Source organism: Scylla paramamosain, chromosome 13 (assembly GCF_035594125.1).
Source record: "Scylla paramamosain isolate STU-SP2022 chromosome 13, ASM3559412v1, whole genome shotgun sequence".
Lineage (NCBI taxonomy): Eukaryota > Metazoa > Arthropoda > Malacostraca > Decapoda > Portunidae > Scylla > Scylla paramamosain.
Window position 1 is genome coordinate 20757085 of NC_087163.1, and position 20000 is coordinate 20777084.

The following is a 20000-nucleotide window of genomic DNA, read 5'->3' on the forward strand; positions in this document are numbered from 1 at the left end:
GAGAAGGAGGAGGAGGAGGAGGAGGAGGAGGAGGAGGAGGAGGAGGAGGAGGAGGAGGAGGAGGAGGGAGAAGTCAGAATAGGAAAATAAAGTAATGAAGATAGAATAAGGAGGACGAACTGAAGACGAAGGAAAAAAGAAAAAAAACTTGAAAATTATATATATTAAAAAGATAAATGGGGGACGAACTGAATAGAGAAAAATAAGAAAATAAAAGAAAAGAGAAAAAAGAAAAAAAGAAAAAAAACAAATAAAACAAAGAGCAGACGAGAAAACAGGAAAACACCACCAGGAAACAAGAAATGGAGAGGAGGAAAAACCAAATAGGGGAGAGGCACGCGTGGAGGGGAAGGAAAGGGGGAAGGCAACAAGAGGGGGAGGGGGGAAGTAATGGTCTGAGCTACTAGTAAAGGTTGCGAGCGTGACGTCACAGCGCTGCACGGCCTTGGTCCCGCGTCACAGAGGTCATTGCTGACGGCCCTGCCCCCCCCCACCCCCAACCCTAGTAACATCCCCACTCCACCCGTCCCTCCCCCGGTACTCTAAGCGTCACACTGGGAGAAGAGAAGGTGATGGAGCTGAAAATAATATGTGTGTGTGTGTGTGTGTGTGTGTGTGTGTGTGTGTGTGTTACGTAAGGGAAAACAAAAAGACAAGTAACCTAATCTATATTCAAATTATTTCAGAGTCAGTTGTAATATATATGCATTTTTTTTCTTCAGTAATTCATTTTTTTTCTTTCAGTAACTTGACACACTCGTTGTGAAATAAAATCTATCGCAGGAGACGTGAAAAAGTGAAAGAGGGAAAAAATGGAAGACAGGTGAGCTTGTATAAGTGTGTGTGTGTGTGTGTGTGTGTGTGTGTGTGTGTGTGTGTGTGTGTGTGTGTGTGTGTGTGTGTGTGTGTGTGTGTGTGTGTGTGTGTGTGTGTGTGTGTGTGTGTGTGTGTGTGTGCGTGAACAAATCTCATAATATCACAACACATAATACCACTATAAACTCCAAATTACTTCCTGCTACTACTAATACCTACCTGGCTGCCCCGTTTACCTTTAATCTATACACACATGCCTTCATACCTGCCTGCGCAACACTGATAAACGAGAACGTGTGGGGCCAATTGTTGTGTTTGTTTCTCCCTCCTTCCAATCCACCTGCAGCCCATCCAGTTATATCCACCGCTGCGTTCCTGCCTCTTATCACCACGTCAGTCTGGATTGTCTCACCTGTAGGCTTCGAAAACTACGTAGTATAACCTGTTTAACTTTTCCACCTATTGATTTGTGTAGTAAAGGTGTGGTTTGTTATTTTATTTACCTGTACCTGTGCCTGTGTGTGTATGTGTGTGTGTGTGTGTGTGTGGAAACGATATAACTTCCTGGTTGACTCATACGTACGATTTCTCTACCTGTAAGCATGTCTGTCTACCTGTGCGTACGTGTCGGGGGCAAACAGTAAGACTCACGCCGCGTCCGGCTTCTTATCGCACCTGTCAATCTGTCCACGCGCCTGTCAGGTAGGCAAGACAGGTACGCTAAGGGCATGATTTATACTTTTTTTTTTTTTTCAACAGTGAAATGCCACAATCCTACGACCTTCACACCACTGGTAGGACGGCATTCTTCCTCGCTCCTGTTCTCCTTACCTCCCCCTCCTGCTCCTCCTCCTCCTCCTCCTATTACTACTACTACTACTCCGCCTCCCCCAACCTCCCGCTGTTCCCACCCTCACCTTCGCCCTCTCGCCACAATGCCCAGCTCTATTAGGTATTCTTGTTCGTGTCAGCAAGCCTTCCTTGGTCTATTAATATAATTGAGTAAGGGATGAATGGAGGAAGGTATGGAAGGATGGGAGAAGGAATGGTGGTGCAGGAATGGAAGAAACGTAGTGGATGTATAAGGAGGAATGGAGATAGTGATGTGTTGTTCATTTTGGGATACACACACACACACACACACACACACACACACACACACACACACACACACACACACACACTGTCCTTCGTTGAGGTGGTGGACACGGACACCAATTGTTCTCCTGAATCCATGGACGTCACAAGAAACAAACACACACACACACACACACACACACACACACACACACACACACACAAGAACCAGGATACACCCAACCAAAAACCCCACCCACCCACTCACACCCACACCCAACACACACACACACACACACACACACACACACACACACACACACACACACACAAGAAAATAAATTACCTCTTTTTTTCCCCCTCTCTCTTTCTCCTGAATTAAGATTTTGAACTAAAGGCGTCAATTCGAAAAAAAAAATAAATAATGATAGGAAATGACACCAGGAAAAGAACATCTGCATGACCACGTGAACAAAATATTACCAATGTCTCCGGGAAAAAAGAAAAGAAGAATGAGTATGGAAATATAACCGCGTCATTACTTACAGGTTAATTGGGTCTATCTGGGTAATTAAAGCTGAAAAGGTAAGAAACATTAATTCACTTGTTATAATTACTTTTGTTATACTACTACTGCTACTACTACTACTACTACTACTACTACAGCTGTTACTATTCCTGCTGCTGTAATGGTAGTAGTAGTAGTAGTAGTAGTAGTAGTAGTAGTAGTAGTAGTAGTAGTAGTAGTAGTAGTAGTAGTAGTAGTAGTAGTAGTAGCAGTAGCAGTAGTAGCAGCAGAAAAGTCCCAGATAGTGAGTCTTTTTATCCTCGGTGACTATCCAAACAATGGCTGATAAAAGATAGTTCGCAGTAAGCCTTGTCTTATCTAAACATACACTCGAGGGTTGCAACACAGGCCAAAATTAATGATGACACTTGTTCCGTCACGCAGAGCCGCCTGCTCCTCCTCTTCCTCGTCTTCTTCCTCTTCCATATCATCATTACAATTCTTCTCATTAATCTGCCTAATGCTGCTACACTTTACTGGTTATGGGTGTAAAAATACTAATAAATAAATGAATAAGAAGAATCTGAGATAACCAAAATCCAAGCTCGTGACTGGCTCAGAGAAACACATGTCACCACCACCACCACCACCACCACCACCACCACCACAACAACAACAAGAGGCAACAACACAGAAGCCACAACACATTAAGAAGACTGTGGTTCAATATTACACTCGTGAAATACCAGAGTTCGAATCCTGCTCTCACCTAATGGATCAAAGAAAAAAAATACTACCACCACCACCACCACCACCACCACTACTATTACCAACACCCTGCCGATCTACCCAAAGTCACCACCATCCACTGTCACACCACCGCATACCATCACATAACACAGGAGGTCACCAGCACAGGGCAACACAATCCTCTGTAACACGTGCCACAGTGACCGTAACAGTTCCCCCTCGCCCCCCCCAAGCCCCTTCCCCAAGTTTCTGTTCCCGTCAGCGCAGTATACCTCAGAGTAACGGCACAGAAGAGGGTTGGGTTGTAAAGAGAGAGAGAGATTGAGAGAGAGAGAAAAAAAAAGTTCCCTAAGGCTTCGGAACTAACTGGCTGAATGGTTGACTAGCTGACCAATTCCCGTGACCTCCTGACTCAGCCTAAGGGTACAGATGGGGTAGAGAAGGAATGTATGGGAAGGTAAGGGAAGGAAAGGTTGGGCATGTAGGCGTGATGGCTTGGAAGGGTTAAGGAAAGGTGGTGGTGGTGGTGGTGGTGGAGGGCGGGGCTGTTCCGAGTCTCATTAGCCGTGATGGGGGCGAGTTCCCTTGAGGTGGTGGTTGTAATTATGGTAGTGGTGGTGGTGGTGGTAGCTGTGGTGGTGAATAATGTATACTTCACCCCAACTCTACCACGCCTGCATGACTACCACCAGCACCACTACCAGCAGCAAGAACCTTAACGATAATAACACGCCTTCTGCATAAGTAAAGACCTGACAATGTTAGGAGCAGAGATAAAAAGATAAAATAAAAAGTCCAATCACAGAAACTAGAAAAAGAAAAAAAAAAAGAAAAAAAGAAAAAAAAAGTCTAATAAACGAGCGTCTTAAAGGTCTATACAATTTAATACAAGTTTTCGAAATACCAAAGTTCTCCCTGTGTTTTTCTTTTTTTTTCATTTTCTTTTTCTTTCTTTTTAACTTAATCGTCCATAAGAATAAAACTGCATTCTTTTAACAGCAGCATTCCAGTCTCCACAAAAATACTGCAGTGAGACAGATGGATAACTGAAGTGAACTGAACATAGCACGGCCTCCTTTTATCTACCTGTATCTACTAGCCATCAATCACAGGTATTCAAAAGCTAATCATCTCTAGACAGGTGCGCGGAGATTGTTAAAGAGAGAAAGAAAAAAAAAAAAAACGAAACTAGAAAAAAAAGGCCTTATCAGCAAAATCTGTAACCTACACCTACATTTATAAAAACACAGATTTATTTTTTTCTTTCCAAACGTGTCACAAGAGGCCAGTCCAGCAACCACCCACACCTCATCTACAATACATAGGAGTAATTAGTCTTTTACGACCGCGCCCCTATAAACACTGCGCCATTTACACACCCATTAACCCATCAACTCCACTACGCCACCCATCACCCACAGCACACCACAGCATCACAACACCACACAAGAACCACCACCACCACCACCACCACCACCACCACACTACAACAGGAACCCTCACCACCACACGACCCTTCATAAAAACACCACCACAGTAACCACACTAATTGCTCCACCACCACAACCTTTCCTGCCACCACCATTACCACCACCACCACCACAACAAGAAGTAAGACAACAATTTCCAACAACCATCATGTACGTACGCAAGCAATAAACATTATGGCACTTTCTTGGTACTGGCATGGCTACTTCCTTCCACTACTGCTACTACTACTACTACTACTACTACTACTACTACTACTACTACTACTATCAGGAAGGTGTATAACAGTGAGCAGTGCCATATAACAGTGCTAGTGACAGCCTTGTACGCCGCTTACCTGACGCAACAACGCACGTGAGATAATTACCACGGCAGGTATATTAAGGTGTGGAGAGAGAGAGAGAGAGAGAGAGAGAGAGAGAGGGGGGGGGATGTATGTGTCTGTGCGTGCTAGATTTTTTTCCTTGTCTGTTACTCACTCGTCTCTCTCTCTCTCTCTCTCTCTCTCTCTCTCTCTCTCTCTCTCTCTGGTGTGTGTGTGTGTGTGTGTGTGTGTGTGTGTGTGTGTGTGACAGCTACTTGTTCTAACTTGAAAGGCCTTGGATGGTTCGTGAGTGAGGTCTCTCTCTCTCTCTCTCTCTCTCTCTCTCTCTCTCTCTCTCTCTCTCTCTCTCTCTCTCTCTCTCTCTCTCTCAAGGGTGACGTTGACCTGTACTCGCTTGTTTGCCTTCACATTCCCCCAACTAATACGCGCGCTTGCACACACACACACACACACACACACACACTAAATGGTAAATTACGCACACTAACTACTACGTACACACAGGTTATGTACACGACTGGCTATGTAAGTAGTAGTAGTAGTAGTAGTAGTAGTAGTAGTAGTAGTAGTAGTAGTAGTAGTGGTGGTGGTAGTAGTAGTAGTAGTAGTAGTAGTAGTAGTAGTAGTAGTAGTAGTAGTAGTAGTAGTAGTAGTAGTAGTAGTAGTAGTAGAAAAAATAGTAGTAGTAGTAGTAGTAGTAGTAGTAGTAGTAGTAGTAGTAGTAGTAGTAGTAGTAGTAGTAGTAGCAGCAGTGGTAGTAGTAGTTGTAGTTGTTATTGTTGTAGTAGTAGCTGTTGTTGTTGCTGCTGTTGCTGTAGTTGTTGTTATTGACGTCGTTCTTGTTATTGTTGTTATTATTGATATTATTGCAGTAGTAGTAGTAGTAGTAGTAGTAGTAGTAGTAGCAACAATTACCTGGTCCTCCCACAACACTGATGACGGGGTTCTGTGCAGGTAACTCGCCTCGCCTCCACTTGTTATCGCTTCAGTAACTTTCACAGTCATCCTTCTTCGCGCCTGCCTCTGTTACACGCTGCTGGTGCGGGTTTGGGGTGGGGAGAGGAGGTATAGGAGGGGTGGATGTACTGGTGGAGTGGTGGTGGTGGGGAGATGGAGCTGGTGGTGGTGGTGGTGGTGGTTGTGGTGGTTGGGGGGGGGAGAGAGGTGTCGGAAACCATGAGAATAAAAAATAAAAAAAATCCTGACTTTTCTTCACGCTGTTTTGTGTGTGTGTGTGTGTGTGTGTGTGTGTGTGTGTGTGTGTGTGTGTGTGTGTGTGTGTGATTGTGGGAGTTGCCGCGCTCTTTGCTTCTTACTACTACCACCATCATCATCATTATCATTATCATCATCATCATCACCACCATCATCACCATCATCATCATCATCATCATCATCATCATTGTCGTCAATTTTGTAACAGTGAAACTTAGACATCGATTTCAACGTAAACTTTCGTTGTTACAGTCTCTCTCTCTCTCTCTCTCTCTCTCTCTCTCTCTCTCTCTCTCTCTCTCTCTCTCTCTCTCTCTCTCTCTCTCTCTCTAAAACCACATTTCTCAAGCCAACATAAAAAAAGAAACAAGACAAAAAGACCAGTACAACAAAAACACAATAAAAAGACAAGAAAGAAGAATGAGGAAACGCAGCGAAAACAAACATGGGAATGAAAGAAGAAAGACAAGGACGAGAGTAAAGAAGACGAAACAGAAAAAGAAAGAGAAGGTCAAGGAGAGAGGAAGGGGAGGAAGGAGAAGAAGATTAGAAGCTGCAGGAATAAAAGAGAATGACATTTTTCACCTTTCTTTTTAGCATTACTGGAGGGAGGAAGAGGAGGAAGAGGGGAAGAGGGGAGGAGAGGGGGGAAGAAAAGAAGGGGAGGGAGAAAAATGGAGGAAAGGAAGGAGGTTCAAGGCCTGAGATAGGGATTTAACGACCTGCAGTAGATAGGAGGGGGGGAGGCAGAAGGAAAATGGAGGGAGGGAGGGAAGGACGGAGAGATGGAAGGATAGAGGAGAGAAAAGGAAGGTAATGATGATTGTCTCCCTTGAGGGACATAGGGGAGAGAGAGAGAGAGAGAGAGAGAGAGAGAGAGAGAGAGAGAGAGAGAGAGAGAGAGAGAGAGAGAGAGAGAGAGAGAGAGAGACGTGCAAATCTTGACATGTTCCAATATTAGTACGAGGAGGAGGAGGAGGAGGAGGAGAGGGAGGGAAATAAAGAGAGGGGGGGGGAGGAGGAGGAGGAGGAGGAGAAGAGGGAGGGAGATAAAGAGAGGAGGAGGAGGCCCCAGAGGACAACAGGTAGGAACAGGTAAAGGCAAGAGGTGATGGGAATATCATTAGCAGAGGAGACAGGTAAGTGAGAGAGTAGCGGGAGGAGGTGAGGTGAGGGAGGCTGGGACTGGAGACTGCTGGAGGAGGGAAAATGAGGAAGAGGAGGAGGAGGAGGAGAACTGGGGGATGATAAAGGAGGGCCAGGTGAGAAACAGGTGAACAGGAGGTTATGTATGGCGGGAGCGTGACCTAGTTCTCCTGCTTGGCTGACCCCCGTTTTGAAGTAAGAAGTCAAGAGGGGAAAGAAAAAAGAAGTTGCAGTCGAGACCAGAATTGGGGAAGAAAAAAAAAAGGTGTATTGGAGTTCGATGCCGTGTGATGTTCCTCGTTTAATTTACAGGTGAGATCATTTTTCTACTCTTTTTTTTCTTTGTTGTTGTTAATTATGGGAGTGGTTTGTCTGCGTCTGTTTGTGTGGCCGTGTCTGGTCGTCTGATGTGCTCTCTCTCTCTCTCTCTCTCTCTCTCTCTCTCTCTCTCTCTCAAGTTAGGATTTTGCAAGAACACAACACTTTGAAAAAAAAAATAAAAATAGACCTTCAAGTAAATGACAACAAAATAAACAAATGCCAAGAGAGAGAGAGAGAGAGAGAGAGAGAGAGAGAGAGAGAGAGAGAGAGAGAGAGAGAGAGAGAGAGAGAGAGAGAGAGAGAGAGAGAGAGAGAGAGAGAGACTGCAGATACTTTTTTTCCTCCCGGTTCAGGAACAAAAATTCCCTCCGTGCTAATTTCCCTCGAAGATTCAATAATTAACAGGTAATATTCTCCCTCGTTACCTGGCGAGGCAGTGTTGCCAGCCTGGACCCCTGATTGAGGTCACGCGCTTCTGCTGGTAACACTGCTCTTCCGTCGTCTTGGCAATGATGAAGTTACCGAGGAAGGAGGAGGAGGAGGAGGAGGAGGAGAGGGAAAGAACGAGGTGGGGAGATGTGATGTTCTTCTTCCAGTCAAGGTGAATGTCGGAGGTGAGAGAGAGAGAGAGAGAGAGAGAGAGAGAGAGAGAGAGAGAGAGAGAGAGAGAGAGAGAGAGAGAGAGAGAGAGAGAGAGAGAGAGAGAGTACATAGGCGAAAAAATCATACCAACAGTAAAGGAAATAACAATAATAATAATCATAATAATACCACCACCACCACCACCACCACCTCCACCAGCACCGGGTCGCTGTGGGGGGGGGCGTCGGGGGGGGGGGGATGTGGTTCCCCTCGAGTGGAGAGGAATGCGGGGCGGCCAGTGGGGCATCGCGGTAGAAATTACAGCTCCCCACTCCCCCCCTCCTCCCACGCCCCCCCCCCCACCTTCCGTCCGGCACCCTCCTGCCTGCCCGCCCTCAACCCTTACTTCCCCCCCCACACAAGACCACCTGCGTTGCCTGCCGCTTTGGGCGTGGCTGTGCAGGCTGAGGGGGATGCAGGACAGCAGGCTGCCACAAGGTCGTCTATGAGGGGCGACAGGACACGGCAAGGAAAACCTTCACCCTGACATGGCCTGCTTCGCTCCCTCCCTCACCCTTCCCCTCAACATAAACACAACTGGAAGCAACACTCACGATTTCTTTGCGAAGGAATTCCATCTTGTGGTCGAGCGCAGTCTTCCCTGACGTGCCGGCGGCGGCGGAGGCGGCCGCGGCGTCCTGGGAGTCGTTGGAGACACGCGAGGAGGACTGTGACGGTGCGGGGATGGGGTTGGGGTCTGGCGAGAGCATCATGCCCTGGGGGGAAGAGTCGCTGTCCCCAGAATCCGCCCCGGAGTCTGAGGAGCACATGGACCATCGCTTCTTGAGGTTCTCGGAGTTCTTGAGGCGCCGCTCGAAGTACTCCCGGCACTGCCGCGCCACCTGGTCCTCGGCGGCACGCAGCTCGCCGCACTCCAGGGAGTTCGGGGCGGACTCTTCCAGCGAGTCCAGGCCGCCATGCGTGCCCGAGTCCGGGGTGAGAAGGCGTGCGGGCGGGGCTGTGAGGTGGGCGGGGATGGTGTCATAAAGAGGGTCGTTCCGTGTTGCCGCGTCCTGACACGCGTCGTAGTCACTATCTGGGGTGACGTCGTATATGTGGTGGGGGGGCGATGGCGGGGGGGAGCGGGGGCGCTTCAGTACGGAGGGCGTCATGTCGTACATGGGGTTGTCCACGAGGGTGACGGGGCGGGAGGGGTGAGGGGAGGGCGGCTGGCCGGGCTTGTGTCTGGGCAGAGTGGAGCAGCTGCTGGAGGTGTTGCTCTTGAAGCTGCCGTAGTTGCTGGAGGAGGAGGAGGAGTACCCGCTGCTGGCACTGAGGCAGGAGGCGGTGTCGGAGGTGATGTGGTTGAGGGCGGAGTGGGAGAGTGCCAGGGAGAGGCGGGGTCTGCGGGGGAGTGTCACCACGTGGCCGTACTGCCACACGTCCTCGGCGGTGGCGGCGCCCTGGGAGTGTTGCCGCAGCCGAGACTCCCCGCGCTGCAGCAGGTTCTTGACGCGCTGCTCCACACGGGTGACGGCGCCCCTCGCCCCGCCGCCAGTCAAACTCAGGTTCTCACAGCTCTTGTTCACGGGGCGGCCGTCTGCCAGTTTGCTCTTCGTCACCACCAGGGAGTTGAGGTGCGGGAATTCGCTGGAGGGGGACGGTAGGTCACACTGGCTGGACCGGAACTGACCCAACGTGACGTCCGGTATGACCCCCCCGCGTCCCCGCCCCCGTCAGCTTGTACTGCCCGGACCGCATCACGCCGCGTTGGCCTGCCACACCTGCAACACACCAACACAAACACCAATCAGTCCATGCAACACAAAAACCTCACACGTGGCAGGATTGCAAAGGATGTAATGATCTTTGTTTAGCTATCCCCTGTGGGTGGCGTGGTCGGCGAGGCGTGGCTGGGGATACAGTAACACCCCCGCCGCCTCCACGCCACGCACCACGCCCACCTCCACCTCCTCTCACGCGTTGGCACGAAGCATAAACATTAACTGCTGGGCGGAGGGAAACTGAAGCGTCGATGTGAGGCAGGGAAGGGAGCAAGGGACGTGGCACTAGTGTAGTAGCAATAGTAGTAGTAGTAGTAGTAGTAGTAGTAGTAGTAGTAGTAGTAGTAGTAGTAGTAGTAGTAGTTGTTGTTGTTGTTGTTGTTGTTGTTATTGTGGATGTTATTATTTCGGTAATTGTAGTTGTGGTGGTGGCTGTGAAGCAAAGTTGTCAGCGTGGTGGTTGTGGTGGTGACTGGTAGTAGTAGTGTGATTGCTGTGGTGTGATTGTGGTGGTGTGGTAGTGTGTAGCTGTGGTGGTGGTTTTGCGATTGTGGTAGTATGTAATAGTGTGTGGTTGTAGTGTGTGATTGTGATGGTGTGGTGGTGTGTGGTGGTCGTGGTGGTGTGGCTGTGGTGGTGTGGTAGTGTATGGCGGTGTGGTAGTGTGTGGTGGTGTTGGTGTGGTAGTGTGTGGTGGTGTGGTAGTAGTGGTGTGTAGTAGTATGTGGGTGTGTGGTGGTGTGTGGCAGTGGTGTGCAGTAGTGTGTGGGTGTGTGGTAGGGGTGGTGTGGTTGTGGTGTGTGGCAGTGGTATGGTGGTGTGTGGCAGTGGTGGTGTGCAGTAGTGTGTGGTAGGGGTGGTGTGGTTGTGGTGGTGTGGCAGTGGTATGGTGGTGTGTGGCAGTGCGTGGTAGTGGTGGAAATACAGACTAAGAGCTGGGACGTGATGGAAATTGCGTACCTGACCAGCATACGTATGTATCAGAGAGAGAGAGAGAGAGAGAGAGAGAGAGAGAGAGAGAGAAAGGGTGACGTATGTGAGTCAACAGGAAGAAGTCATGTGAACAGTAATAATAAACATTTAAAATACCTCTGATAGTTGTGTGTGTGTGTGTGTGTGTGTGTGTGTGTGTGTGTGTGTGTGTGTGTGTGTGCCATCATCGCTAGTCCCTCTCCACGTCCTCAACAGAATGCATGACAGTATAATAAGACGTTAATAACCACACAATAACTACCAATTAGAATAACAATTACCTATTTATGTATCCACTAATCACGAGAGAGAGAGAGAGAGAGAGAGAGAGAGAGAGAGAGAGAGAGAGAGAGAGAGAGAGAGAGAGAGAGAGCCCAAGCATTACCTTTCCCATCATCATTACAGTACAAGACACACAACATTAACACTACCACCACCACCACCACCACAAGCATGCAGACACCACACAACACCCACAGGACACCACAATATCCCCGAGGACCTTACCATCTCACTGCAGGATCCTTCGGGAGTCCCTGGGGGCGGCGCCGTCAGCGGGACACAGGTGACTACTTCCCTAGCGCACCAACTCTCAATCAACCCTCAAGTTTTCACTAAATATCACAGGCCACACCAATTTCCACACCCTGGCACTGTCGTCACTGGTGTGCAGCACTCACCAGCGGCACCTCACGCCCCAACACCTGTCCTCATCACCAAAGGGAGCCGCAAAGTTCACTCGAGAAAGAGAAGTGGTGGAAGAGTCTGTGGAGGGGAGTTGAGTCAAGTCCACGTACATCCTCCTCGTCCAACGCTCGCACACTGACTGCTCGCTCCTCGTTTTCTGACTCTCCTCTCGCTGTGCCTCCCTCCCCGTTCCCATTCCACTCCCCCTCCTGCCCTCTCTCGGCCGTTCTGCGTTCTAGTCTCCGCTTCCAATACGTGTGACTGATAACTCTGTAACTTGAACGTATGATGCAATGTTCCAAGTGTTATTGTTTGGAATACGGATGTGTATAAAACTGACGCATGATCCTTGAAAGTCACTCATGAAGGGTAAATGTGTCATAATATTAGTTCACTTCACGCTTCTTTGATTGCAGTTAACATAGAAAATGGTTATTGTTCAGGGGTAGCTAAACGAAAAGTAACATTCTGCAGTATTGTTACATAGTTTATGTTGGGTACTCGTAATGTTAGTAGTGCCTTTGTTGCGATGGAACATTACAAACTACTCACTGTTATTACATGCATTAGTTGACTCTGCCATATGAAGGAAAGAAAGAAGGGAAACAAATCTAAATAATCCAAGAAGGTATATAAAAAAAAAAAAAAAACATACACGAGGGAAGAAACGAAACTTACATATAGAGTAATATTAAGTCATGGATATAAGAGCAGCACATTAACCAACAAGTCCTTTATTAACAAAACAATCATATATTCACAAATCATACTGTCAGACCTCAAAACAATCCATACATATCATACTTTTAGTCATTACACTATATACACATTCTGAAACAAGTACATCAGTATTACCATTACTGAATGACTGTATATATATATGTGTGTGTGTGTGTGTGTGTGTGTGTGTGTGTGTGTGTGTGTGTGTTACTACCAGTACATATACAACTCCAGTAAACTCCAGGAAGGCCAGAGTAACAGTACTGCTACCTCAAGGGGTCTGGAAGCTGGGGGAGCGAGCGAGAGGCGAGGGGAGCTGGGGAGTGCAGGTGTGGGGCTGATGGGTGGGGAAGGGAGGGTGGGGAATAGCAGGTCCTGGCGTGGCGTATACATCTCCTGACGCAGGCCACACCCTTGGGGAAGAGAATGCAGCGGGGGGTGGGGTGAGAGGAGGCGATGAGAGAATGAGCAGGAGGAGGAGAAGGGGAAAGTTAAGTCTTTGAGGTCTGTGAGGTGCGTAGGATGAGAGGAAGAAAAGGAGGAGAGAAGGAAAATGGAATAAAGAAATAGATAACAAGATTTGCATGAGGATCTTAATATGAGGGGAAAAAAATAACGAAAGGGAAGAGGATAAAAATGAAGGAGTGAAGGATGAATGAACTAGGCAGGCAGAATGAGGAAATGAAGAAAAATAGAAAAAAAAGGAGAAAAGAAGGAAAAGAAGAAGAAAAAAACAGGAAAGAAAAACTAATGGACTGAAGTAGAAGAGTAGATGTGAGGAAGGAGAACAAACAATGAAAAAAAAAGGAAAAAAGAGGAAAAGAAAAAAAAAAGACTAAAATGATCTACAGACAAGAGGATCAAGCCCTTCAGAAGTAAGATGAGGTCTCCGCCAGGGCACGAGGCTGACCACTGTTGGGGCGCCGCGTGGAGTAGATGGACAGGGGCTGGAGCGTCCTGTGGGTCTGCGAGCGGGGCAAAGGTTCGTATGCAGGGGCGCGAGGAGTCGGGGCGGGGGCCGAGTACCTGCAGAAGGCGAAGAAGATGACAAAATTGAATAATGAGTGAAAAAAAAAGAAAAAAAGAATTAAAAATGAAAAGATGACGATAGATGAAAGAAGGGCGATGAAGATTAAGGATAAAAGGAGATAGGAGGAAATGAAGAAGGAAGGATAGATGTGAAGGAAGAACAGTTACAATCGAATGAAAGGAAGGGAAAATGAAGGAATGAGAAAGATGCTGAATGGATAATTACAAAAAAAAAAAGAGAAAGACAGGAAAGGAATGAGAGAATGAGAAACCTTGGTTGCTAAAATGGAAAGGAGGGATGAAAATCAAGGACAAAAGAAAAAAGAACGGAAATTAAGAAAAGATTGTTATGAAGGAAAAATCATAACAAACGAATGAAAAGGAAAGAGAAATGAAGAAATGGGAAAGATGCTGATAAATAAAGGAAGAAAAGATAATTAATGAAAAAGTAAAATAGAAAAAAATAAGAAAAGGGAGAAAGGGAATAGAACAAGATAGGGAGAAAGTGAGAAGGAGGAAAACAAGAAAGTTATGATACAAGAAGGGAGAAGAGGAGAAGAGAGAGAGAGAGAGAGAGAGAGAGAGAGAGAGAGAGAGAGAGAGAGAGAGAGAGAGGAGAGAGAGAGAGAGAGAGAGAGAGAGAGGTCGTGAGGGAAGGGAGAGAGGTGAGGGAGGGGAGAGAGAGGTCATGGAGGGAGAACATGTCAAAAAAGGGAGAGTCAGGAAGGGAGAGTCTGTGGGAGGGACTGGTTGTGGCGGAGAGAAGGGGGCAGGGAGGGAGGGAGGGGAAGAGAGAGGGAGAGAGGGAGAGAGAGAGAATGACGTAGTTTACATGTGGGCAGTGCAGGTCACGAGGAGGAGGAGGAGGAGGAGGAGGAGGAGAGGAGGAGGAGGAAAAGAAGAAGAAGAAGAAGAAGAAGAAGAAGAAGAAGAAGAAGAAGAAGAAGAAGAAGAAGAAGAAAAAGAAGAAAAAGAAAAAGAAGAAAAAGAAGAAGAAGAAGAAGAAGAAGAAGAAGAAGAAGAAGAAGAAGGTCTCATTTGAAGCACTACATTAATTAACTACCAAATAGAGGAAGAAAACAACAATACCACCACCACCACCACTACCACCACCAACAACAACAACAACAGCAACAGCAACCCCCCCACACACACCACACACAAACCCCACAAACCTAAACAAACAAACAAACAAACAAACAAGCCCAGGTGAGCAAGCACATACATCTGGCTAAGGAAGAGGAACTGGTGTGGCCGGGACAGCAATTTACCGCTAACGGGGATCGAACGGGGGTCAGGTAAGCGAGGGTAGAGGAGGAGGAGGAAGAGGAGGAAGAGCAGAAAAGCGAAGCAAGGGAAGAGGAGATATTGGGGAACTAAGAGAAGGCACAACAGAAAAAAAAGAGAAGAAAGGGAGAGGAAGATGAAGGAAAGAGCAAGGAAGAGGAGGAGGAGGAGGAGGAGGAAGAGGAGGAGGAGGAATGCCAGAAAAAAACGTAGAAAAAGGAGAGAGGAAACGGAGGAAGTAAAAGAGAGGTGAGAAAAAACAAAACAAAACAGGAAGAAAGATGAGAAAGATGAAGAGGGGAGGAGTGAAGGAAAATGAGAGGAATAGCAGAAAAGAGAAGCAAGAGGAAAAGAAACTGGGGAACTAAAAGAGAGGTGACAAGAAAAGAAAAAAAAACAAGAAAAAAGAGGGAAGAAAGGGGAGAAAGACGAAGGGAAGACGAATGAAGGAGAAGATAAGGAGAGGAAGAACAGAAAAGTGAAGAAGAAAGAGAAAATGGGAAAACTAAAAGAGAGAGGGAATGAAAAAAAAAGAGGGAGAGAAAGGGGAGGAAGACGAAGGGGAGAGGCGGGAGGGGAGATAAGGCGAGGAGGGAGAAACATGGAAGGAGATAAGATGTAATGTGAGAAGAGAGGAAGAGGATTTGGGAGGAGTCATAAAGAGAGAGAGAGAGAGAGAGAGAGAGAGAGAGAGAGAGAGGGAGAGAGAGAGAGAGGAGAGAGAGAGAGGAGAGAGAGAGAGAGAGAGCAGGAAAACGGAAAGAGATACTCGAGCAAGCAAAAATACACACACGAAAAAAAAAAAAAAAAATAGAACAAGGAAAACGAAAAGAAAACGAAAACACACAACAAACAGAAGATAACGAAATGGGAATAAGAAGCAGAGACAAACAAAAATAAAAAAGCAGCTGGAAGAGAGAAGCAACACGAACAGGGAGCTAAGAATACATACAAATACACAGGGAATACATAAAAAGAGTAAGTACTAGAGCTATTACTGCTTAACTAGGCATCTACTCTCTAGAGATTTATGGATGGGGATAATAGGTGGAAATAGGTAGATATATTTCGTAGTGTAGGCCTGATGGCTTCTTGCAGCTTCCCTTGTTCTCTTATGTTCTTTTGTGCTGAATTACACAAATACACTTATTAATTACAAGAGATTTAAACGATAACATGTATGTCTTAACTACAATACCTTAACTACAGCATTAGAACACACAACTACAAGGAGCTACAATATAAAAGGAAAACGAGTGGATTCAAGAAATTTTAATAACAAACTAGTAAGAATTATTGGCCTTATTTTTTCCCCCTCCCCTTAAAATTTCCCTTTCGCTCCAAACCTTTCTACAAATTAAACTCCCCAACACAACCCATTCCCCAGTCACTCCCTCCCTCTCTCGCTCTCCCCCTCTCTCCTAATCAACTCGCTGCCCAGTTAGTCTCTTTCCCTCCCCTCTCCCAACTCGTCTCCTTCCTCCTTTCCCTCCCCACTCATCAGCCACTTCCCAGTATAAGATAAAAAAGAAAAAAGTAAATATTCAGCTACATTTAAATAACAAACTGAAAGGAATCAATAAAACTGAAAAAAAAATGAAAATAACAATAACAATTAACAACAAGTAGAAGAAATAGACACACGAGTCACAAGGTTGGTGGGGAGAAATCTTACCTTTGCCTAGGAATATTATATTGACTGTCAATGGTCCATGGGTCGAGGCGCTCACGTTGGGAGTAGCTGGGGGGGGAGGGCCGGAGGGGGTGTGCAGCGGTGGTACAGGTGGTGGCGGTGGTGGTGGTGGCGGTGGCGGTGGTGGTGGCGGTGGAGGTGGGTGGTGGTGGTGTTGACGGCTCAGGGGCGGCGCTGTAAGGCTGTAATCTGGGGTTGACCGGCCTGTGCTGTTACGCGGGTGTGGTTGGAAGTCCTTCGATTGAGTGCCTGTGTGGAGGATAAGGTGTGAAGGATAGTGAGGAGGAATAGCAAAGAGGGAGTTAATAAGTAGGTGAAGAAATACAGAAACAGATAACAGTAATGAACTACTACTACTACTACTACTACTACTACTACTACTACTACTACTACTGCTACTATTACTACTACTACTACTACTACTATAATAACAGTCGTGAATAAAAGAAATGAGAAAAAAAAATTGCGGGTAACAAATCTTGAAAAATACATTTACTTCTTATCTGCTTCCGGTGGATGAGAGAGAGAGGAGAGAGAGAGAGAGGAGAGAGAGAGAGAGAGGAGAGAGAGAGAGAGGAGAGAGAGAGAGAGAGGAGAGAGAGAGAGAGAGAATGAAAAACAGAATTAAAGAGATAAATAAAATTAAAAAAAGCAGAAACCGGTAACAAAAAAAAAAAGAAAAGAAAAAGAAAAGAAAATATTCATCCCCACATAATCCTTTTACAAATTCAACACTTAGTTCATTAAAGAAAGAAAACGAAAAAGAAAACGAGAGAAAAACGGTAAGACGAAAACCAACAGACAGGAAGAGGAAAAGCGAGAGACACACACACAAAGAGAAAAAGAAAGAAGAGGCGACAGGAGGAGGAGAGACGAAAGAGACGAAAGAGACGAAAGAGACAGCAAGTTATCAACGAAGGAATTTAAACCAAGCATTTAAAATTAAATCGAGAGTGCGAAGGAGGAGAATGAGGAAGAGAGAGAGAGAGAGAGAGAGAGAGAGAGAGAGAGAGAGAGGAGAGAGAGAGAGAGAGGGAGAGAGAGAGAGAGAGAGAGGAGAGAGAGAAGAGAGGAGAGAGAGGAGAGAGAGAGAGAGAGAGAACCAGGAAGAAGGCTTGGGGAGTGAAGAGTGGGGAGTGGGGAGGAATGTTACCCTGCTGGGGAGTGTGGTAGCCCCTGGGGATGATGGGGAAGGAGGTCGATGAAGATGCCTCGCAAGCTTCCTTCCTCTGAGCTCTCTGAATCTGAGCTCTCCATCTCGCCAAGCTCCAGCTCCTTGAACTTCCTGCGACGCCTTGAGAGAGAGAGAGAGGGAGAGGGGAGTGAGTGAGAGTGGACACAGTAGATTTAGAAGTGTGAGAGAAGTGGAAGGAGAACGAGTGAGGAGGTATGTTAGAGTGAGGAGTAGACCTAAGAGTGAGAGAGAGGGAGAGAGTGAGAGTGGCCAGAGTAGATTTAGGAATGTGAGAGAAGTAGAGAGAGAGAGTGAGTGAGGAGATATATTAGAGGGAGCAGTAGATTTAGAAGTGAGAGAGAGGGAGAGAGTAAGTGAGAGTGGATATATCAAAAGAAGCAGTATTGGGAGTGTGTGTGTGTGTGTGTGTGAGAGAGAGAGAGAGAGAGAGAGAGGAGAGAGAGAGAGAGAGAGAGAGAGAGAGAGAGAGAGAGAGAGAGAGAGAGAGAGAGAGAGAGAGAGAGAGAGAGAGAGAGAGTAAATGGGGGTAGATTTATTACTAGTAGAATGAGAAGTGTGAAAGAGAGTGAGAGGGAAGGAGAGATTAGATAAGAAAAAACTAGTATTGGGAGTAAGAGAGAAGAAAATCAATATAAGATAATATATTTGATAAAGGAGTGTATTTGGGACAGTGGGGAGAGAGGAAGGGAGTGGATGAGAGTGGAATAGAGACAGTGGCAGCATTAGGAGAGACAGAGAGCGGGAGAGAGAGCGAATAAGTGGATATATTAAAAGGAGGTAAATGAGAGTTGATATATTAGACACAGTAGACTTTGAGAGAGAGAGAGAGAGAGAGAGAGAGAGAGAGAGAGAGAGAGAGAGAGAGAGAGAGAGAGAGAGAGAGAGAGAGAGAGAGAGAGAGAGAGAGAGAGAGAGAGAGAGTGGATAAACTAGATAGAGCAGGTTTGGGAGTGTGAGAGAGAGATGAGAGAGTGAGTGGATATATTAGAGCAAGTAGTAGACCTGGGAGAGAGAGAAGAGAGAGAGAGAGAGAGAGAGGAGAGAGGAGAGAGAGAGGAGGAGAGAGAGAGAGAGAGGGAGAGAGAGAGAGAGAGAGAGAGAGAGAGAGAGGAGAGAGAGAGAGAGAGAGAGAGAGAGTAATTAAAAGAGAGTGTATTAGTGACAGTAGACTGGAACTGGAGTGAGAAACAGAAAGGGAAGGAGAGGCAGAGGTTTGCGTGGGAGAGAGAAGCTGATAAAGTGGGAGGAAGAGGGAGGGAGAAGGAGGGAGAAAGAAAAATAAAAAGAGGCTGAAGTGAGAGAGAAAGGAGCTGACAGTGGAAGAATGTGGGAGGGAGAAAAGGACAGAAGAAAGGAGGGAGAGAAGGGAGAAAGGGAATAAGCCAACAAAAGGAGAAAGAGAAAGGATGAAGAGATGAGACAGTATGTAATGGAGAAATTAAATATGAGTGAGAGAGAGAGAGAGAGATAAAGAGAATCAAGCAAGAGTGACCACAGATTTTAAAAGACTAAGAACATTATAGTAAAAAAAAATCAATACATACATAGATAAATTAATACTGATTGAACATCACACACACACACACATACACACACACACACAAACTCAGCATTAAACTTGAGAAACCGGGTTCATTATAATCGAGGCAAAAATGAAGGCGAAAGAAAGTGGCGTAACACGTTTGGCCAAATGGAGAAAGTGTGCAAGGAATCATAACATTTGAACTAAGCAGCAAAATTATGAGGTGCTGAGGAACTAAACTCACAATTAATTACCTTATATAAAAAAAAAGGGGGGAATAAGCGAGGAAAGATAGAAATGAAGAGATGAAAAATGGATAGATAGAGAGATGAGGAGAATGAGAAGAAGGTGAAGAAAGAGAAAAAAAAAGTGATAATAAAGAAATGAGGCTAAGAAGATAGGCCAAAAGAAGAAGAAGAAAAAAAGAAGGAGAATAAGAAATGAAAAGGTGAGAGAGTGACAATATGAACGAAGAAGAGAGAAGAAATTAACGACAAACCAAAAAAAAAAAAAAATCAGAACCAGAATCAGAATAAGAATCAGAATAAGAATCAGACGAAGAAGGAAGAAGAGGACAAGGATGAGGAAAAAGAAGAAGGAAGAGGAGGAGAATGAGGAAGAGCTATACACACCTTCAAATTCGGGGAACCACCAAGAGGTTTTAGAGGAAGAAGATTGCCATTTCCGACTCGTCCCTTCTCAATTAACAGCCTCGTCCTCCACTTACGCTCCTTGAACCCGTTGGTAAGCCCGTACACCTGTTGGGGGTCAGAAAGATCAAGTGAGGTCACAGGGAAGAGGAGAGAAGGAGAGGAGGGGGAGAGAGAGAGTGCAGGTGCATTAGAGAGTGATAAGAGAGACGAGGAGGGGAGCGAAAAGTGAT

The 20000-nt window shown here is 46.2% G+C and overlaps 2 protein-coding genes across 3 annotated transcripts in view; both read right to left on the reverse strand.

The window, feature by feature from the left end:
- Positions 1-8716: 8716 nt before the first annotated feature.
- On the reverse strand, positions 8717-11816 carry LOC135106489 (uncharacterized). The gene is made up of 2 exons (XM_064015536.1): positions 11492-11816; positions 8717-10012 (listed from the first exon to the last, which is right to left on the reverse strand). The coding sequence occupies exon 2, from the start codon at positions 9407-9409 to the stop codon at positions 8732-8734; it is 678 nt and encodes a 225-aa protein (XP_063871606.1). The 5' UTR covers positions 9410-10012; positions 11492-11816; the 3' UTR covers positions 8717-8731.
- A 573-nt stretch (positions 11817-12389) lies between these two features.
- Positions 12390-20000, reverse strand: part of LOC135106490 (uncharacterized) — a 17520-nt gene continuing 9909 nt past the window's right edge. Inside the window, exons 7-10 of one of the 2 annotated variants that reach the window (XM_064015537.1) lie at positions 19750-19875; positions 17554-17694; positions 16383-16649; positions 12390-13417 (exon numbers count right to left, since the gene is read on the reverse strand). The gene's annotated coding sequence lies outside the window, so the exon portion shown is untranslated. Of the gene's footprint in view, positions 13418-16382; positions 16650-17553; positions 17695-19749; positions 19876-20000 lie in introns of those variants that run through there. The other variant, XM_064015538.1, reaches the window with a different exon arrangement.

What these genes read in the sequence shown, in the direction of transcription:
- LOC135106489 (XM_064015536.1), bottom strand. Translation starts at nt 9,409, where the DNA reads ATGTACGACATGACGCCCTCCGTACTGAAGCGCCCCCGCTCCCCCCCG.